This window comes from Macadamia integrifolia, chromosome 12 (assembly GCF_013358625.1).
Source record: "Macadamia integrifolia cultivar HAES 741 chromosome 12, SCU_Mint_v3, whole genome shotgun sequence".
NCBI lineage: Eukaryota > Viridiplantae > Streptophyta > Magnoliopsida > Proteales > Proteaceae > Macadamia > Macadamia integrifolia.
Genome location: NC_056568.1, coordinates 2765734 through 2770954, shown reverse-complemented (window position 1 = coordinate 2770954; position 5221 = coordinate 2765734). Strand labels below are relative to the sequence as shown.

The 5221-nt window shown below is 35.4% G+C and overlaps 1 protein-coding gene across 1 annotated transcript; it reads left to right on the top strand.

Annotated features, from left to right (window-relative positions):
- Positions 1-2531: 2531 nt before the first annotated feature.
- On the top strand, positions 2532-4182 carry LOC122057935 (probable transcriptional regulator RABBIT EARS). Its single transcript, XM_042620300.1, has 2 exons — positions 2532-3508; positions 4114-4182. Exons 1-2 carry the CDS (start codon positions 2735-2737, stop codon positions 4180-4182), a joined length of 843 nt encoding a protein of 280 aa, XP_042476234.1. The 5' UTR covers positions 2532-2734.
- The last annotated feature ends 1039 nt before the right edge of the window (positions 4183-5221 follow it).

The window sequence follows — 5221 nt, the reverse complement described above, 5'->3', positions numbered from 1 at the left end:
TCCTTCACCTTCACTTGTGGAGAAGATAAGACAATCACCTCTTCGCTGGTGATGTGATCCTATGAAGAAAAAAAAAATCTAAAACTTATTTGATAGAATCGAAAGTAAATTTTCCTATGCTAATAAAAGAGTTTAGATCTCCATGGTGATTATATTCTTAATTTGTTTGGTGAGAAGTTAACTCTGTTTGGTCTCATGACTCATCCCCTTGAAAGTGATTAAAATCCATGTCCTCGTGGGTAGATGAACATTAAAAAAATAAAAAAATAAAAAATAAAAAAATAAAAAAATAAAAAATAAAAATAAATAAATTATGCAACTGGTTTTATTAACTATATATTTCGGGGAGGATGAGATTAAAAAGAAGTTGTTTTGATAGGAGGTCCCAGTCAAATTTATCTGTCTCTGATCACTATGAGATGATGACAAACGGGTAAGTTAATAGGCACTTTTTTAGACATTAATAAATCCATTTCATTATTGATTTGTTTGTAATTTAATTTATTCTCTCATGGTCAATACACAGATAGACAATTAAGCTAAAGCACTACTCTGCCACTTAATTTATTTGTGTTGGTTTGTTATTTTAATCGTAATTTTCTCAGCTCCTTGTCCTCAAATGGAATTCTAGCCTATTTTTGAGAGAAGAAATAAATAAAAATGATATATACATGAGAAAATAATCATGTTTCCTTTCATTTTTTTTTTTTCCTAAAAATTAGCAAGTATATATTAAAAAAGAAAACTAAATAATGTACAGGTTTTCCGTCTAGGAATACCTAGACGGATACAGAAATTAAATGAAAGCGATCCCAACATCATCCACCTTCGACATTGCCATGAGCAGAGATGATAAGAAAATGCTATCCCATTAGATGGCCTATTGTATTTGTATTTCTATTTTGTGATATTTGGGTTGGCTAATTATTCAAGTACCTATTGGTTCAAGTAAGTAGATTTGATTCAACATCCATTCTCACAATTTTTGGCACTAATTTGTTTAGTTTAGGTTGGTTAATTAGTTAGCTTCACTTGATTAGTTACTTTGCTTTCTTAATTGACTAAATTCCTTTCAAGCACATATCAATGGGTTACAATGTCCAATAATATTGCAAAGCAATGGTCGTTTTGTGCTTCTCAGCGGATTTTGTGGCTTCAAGAATAAGAACCCATGGGCAGGTTTATCTACATAAATGCTGTTTCAAGTAGCATTCTTAATAAACAACGAGGGAAGGGAGCAGGAAATTAAGGAATTGCATGTCATTGTCCACAATAATTAAGTCATACGCTTAGAGAAGAAGACGAAGTATTTTTGTGATTTTGGGCTTTGCTTACGTATCATTTGATAATATTGTGATGATATAGTGTTCAAGTTAAAGAATCAAAACCCTTCTTTACCTTAGTTTCTCATGGTAATCTCTATCGAGTGAGGAATTTTTTTTTTTAACCTACATAGGTATTTTGATAAATTACTGTGTAGCATTTCAATATAAATTGATAATTAGGGTTTTTTCTTTGAAAATCAATTTAAGAGAGGTGTGAGGACGGACGTAGACAATCTTGTCAAACCACATAAATCCTTTTGAATTGTGTTGTGTGATTATTTGTTTGTGATTTTCATCATCATGTTAGATTCTCCTTTTTTCTACAACAACAAGTAAGGAAACCTACTGTATATCTCTCTTCAAGTCTTTATCTCCCATGTTAAATTATTGGTAACAGACAAAGTTCTCAAATTCTATACTGGGGCTCTGAGAATTCTCATGGGGGGAGGGAAAATTGAAAAAAAAAAACAAAAAACAAAAGGCAAAAATGCTAAAGAACTATTGGATTTGGAAGCAAAAGTGACCATAGGATTCAAAAGCTATTTCAGTCATTTGAGATATAACTCAAGTTTTTAAATCATAGGGAATATGATTGTTAACTAAAGAGGAAGTACTAAGAGGATGCCCAGATTATCGATATTAATTGGTGTGCCCAAATCAACTTAATTAATAGTTTGAAACAAAACTCAATTATTTTCAAAAACATGAATAAAATTTTTACCATAAGAACCTATTTTAGAAATATCATGGTCATTCTTAATTTTTTTTTCACTTTTAATTGAAAAAAGGTAATAAAAAAATTTTGTGTTTTTCATGTTCTTGAATATTTCTCTCAGATTTGGCCAACACAAAAAATCCAACACATGATATGATTAAATAAACATGTAGATCTAAGATCTATGCATCACATACTTAGATCAAATTCCTCTAGAAATCAACAAAGAAAAAAAAAATTTTCTTTATTCTTCTGTGATCGATTGATCATTCAATAGTTAACAGTTAACACTATTGCATGGATTAACATTCACTCGTTTGATTACTCTGATTTCATGTGAAATGTATTTTTGACCATTAAAATGAGTTAATCTTCCAATTTGAGTTCCATACCCACACACGAATCACTGTACATGCAAGAAGCTAATTAAGTACGAAATACCATAAAGAAAAAACTAGCTAGCTTTTCCCCTAAACTGCCAAACTTAAGTATCCACCACTTCATCTCCCAATCTTAGCAAAATAATAAGGACTTCTTTCCAGCTTCTCTATCTTAATTCTCATTCATGTAGCTTTCATGTCGTTCAATTGATTGGGTACAGAGTTAGATAACTGTCTCCTTCTATATCCATCCTTCTCTTCTACTTTTTCTTTCTTCCTTTCCTTCCCATCAACTCTGATCTAAGGAGTAGTCGATGGAGGAAGCGCGATATTGGATGTGGGCCAAGAGGAAACAGTGTGTGATGAGCTCCTATGGTGATTCCTGGGAAGAACAAGCCTTTGCAGAAGACTCAGCAGCTGGATCTCTCGGAGGGTGTATATGGCCTCCCAGATCTTATTCTTGCAGCTTCTGTGGAAGAGAATTCAGGTCTGCTCAAGCCCTAGGTGGTCACATGAATGTTCACAGAAGGGATAGGGCTAGACTCAAGCAATCTTCCTCATCCCCACAGACTGAAATTCTTCATCATCAGATTAGTATTCCTCCTAGCCCTAACACTAACACCAACACCAATACTGCTGTTATTGTTGCATCATCTCTATCACCTGCTAGGGTTTCAGAACAATCAAAAGCTGAGGGGATTTATAGTGAGCAGACCTTCTTACCTCCTTCATTTTCTTCTTCTTCTACTCCTGTTATTCATCATCAACATCAACAACAGAGAAAAGGGTCCTTTTACTCTCTCCCTCCATCCTGGTCCGATTCCCTAGCTGTTAGGGTTTTCAGTACTGTCTCTGATTCGGAGAAGATTGAAGGAGACAAGAATTCGAGGGATGATGGTGGTGATAAGGAGGAGGAGGAGGCAGCTTTCATTAGTAAGAGAAGAAAAAACAATGATAAATCATCTCTCCCTTTCTTCCTCAATTCAATTTCCATTGGCAAACATCATCTCCAATCGGAGGTGCTTGGAGTTTACGCGGCTCCCATGGAGGATTTAGATCTTGAGCTGAGGCTTGGTGATGGTCCCAAGGTAAAGTAGAGTATTACTACTCTTCCATTTTGTTCCTTTTCTCCTCCCCCTCCTCTTAATTGCCTTATCCTTTTTTTTTTCCTGGTCTGACCCTCTTGGGCAACTCCTTACTTCTTGTGGCTGATTTGCTGGATCTCTTCTTTTAAAGTTTCAAATGTGCAGTTTGTAACAATAACAAGATCACAAAGAACGAAAAGATTGTTTTCCATGAACGAAAGAAGTTGCACTTACCCTTGTTTCTTTCTAGTTTATGCAAGTTGTAATGGTATTTTCCTTAATTGGATGGTCCTTAATTACATATTTGAATTAATGGTTGTCTTGTAATCTCATCTCTCTGTTCCCCCAAGTAAGGAATGAAAAATTTGAGTGATTATTGATAAATAACGGCTATTTATAACTAGATTTAGTGTTGAGGAAAAATGGATCACATAGGAAGTCCTTTAAAGCTACAAATTTCTTTCTCTGTAATCAATCTCATAGAGGTGTGAGATCAAGCTATTTTAATAACCCTATTTTTCATTGATAGTGAAATAGATGGACATATCAATTTTGTCTTGCCAAATTGTGTGATTGTTTGTATCCCATTCTTTTTTGCTTCATTTTAGGTTCTCATTTTTTCTACGGTAAACTCCTATCGGTCAGGTGCAAGCCCAAGATTGCAGCTGAGATTATAAGAAATAGCTAGTTGAGTGCAAGTTCAATACAGTATTGGATGGAGAGAGAGAGAGAGAGAGAGAGAGAGAGAGAGAGAGAGAGAGAGAGAGAGAGAGAGAGAGAGAGAGAGAGAGAGAGAGAGAGAGAGGATCCATTACAGAAACAGTTGTCTCCTCCTCGCATAAGTCCGTAGGCTTGTGTTCTCTTCTGCTACTTTTTCTTTCTCCCCCTCAAACCTCCAAAAAGCGCCACCAACTCTGCTCGTGGAATCAATCTACTTTAAGTATACAAAACCCTTTTTTAATCACAGAAGGAATATTATCGCATCACGATTTATAGGGCGCAATCTACGCCTCTTTTGTTGTTTCTTCTGTTCTTATTATTTTTAGCTACATATTATCCCTGTCCACCAACAACCACAGTTCCCTTAAATATTTAACCCCATCAATAAATCTTTAGCCTATATATAGGTGAAACCCTAACCCTAGTTACCCTTTGATGCCGAAGGTTCCGTGCTTGAAATCATGCAGAATATAAGGCGATCACTGTTTGATTTTAATGGACTTTTGGAGAGAAAAATCTGCATAAGAAGGCAATTTAAGTAACGGTCCCAACAAATAATTTTTCATTGAAAGGGTTGGGAATGAAGATTGAGAAGTGGGTTTTGTTCTCTACGTGGGTTCTGAAAGGAAGGAAAGCTTCTACCAGTTTGGTGTACGAGGTGTAAATAGCACGAAAGTGATCAGATTGTTTGCTTTGGTTTGTAGGAACTAGAAAATGCTACAGCTACATTCTACATGAGAGCTTAAAGTAGATTGGTTGGGTTTGTCTTGTATTTGTATAGGGCTGTTTGTTTTGAGTTGGGTTGGAAGGTCAGTTTTCATAGTCACTACTAGCCAGGTCTGATGAGTATTCTGATCAGTTGCAGAGAGGACGACAGAGGTGCACATGGGCATCAAATGTCGTTTTTCTGTTCTTTAAATAGTCTTGTAGAATTCAGTATGGAATGAATTCTCATTCTTCATTACCCCACCCACCCACCCCCCAAAGAGAGAGAGA

Bases quoted from the DNA above. Each gene is read 5' to 3' on its own strand.
- LOC122057935 (XM_042620300.1), top strand. From the start codon at position 2,735: ATGGAGGAAGCGCGATATTGGATGTGGGCCAAGAGGAAACAGTGTGTG. The intron at 3,509-4,113 runs GTAAAGTAGAGT...GCTTCATTTTAG, and splicing joins GGCTTGGTGATGGTCCCAAG to GTTCTCATTTTTTCTACGGT.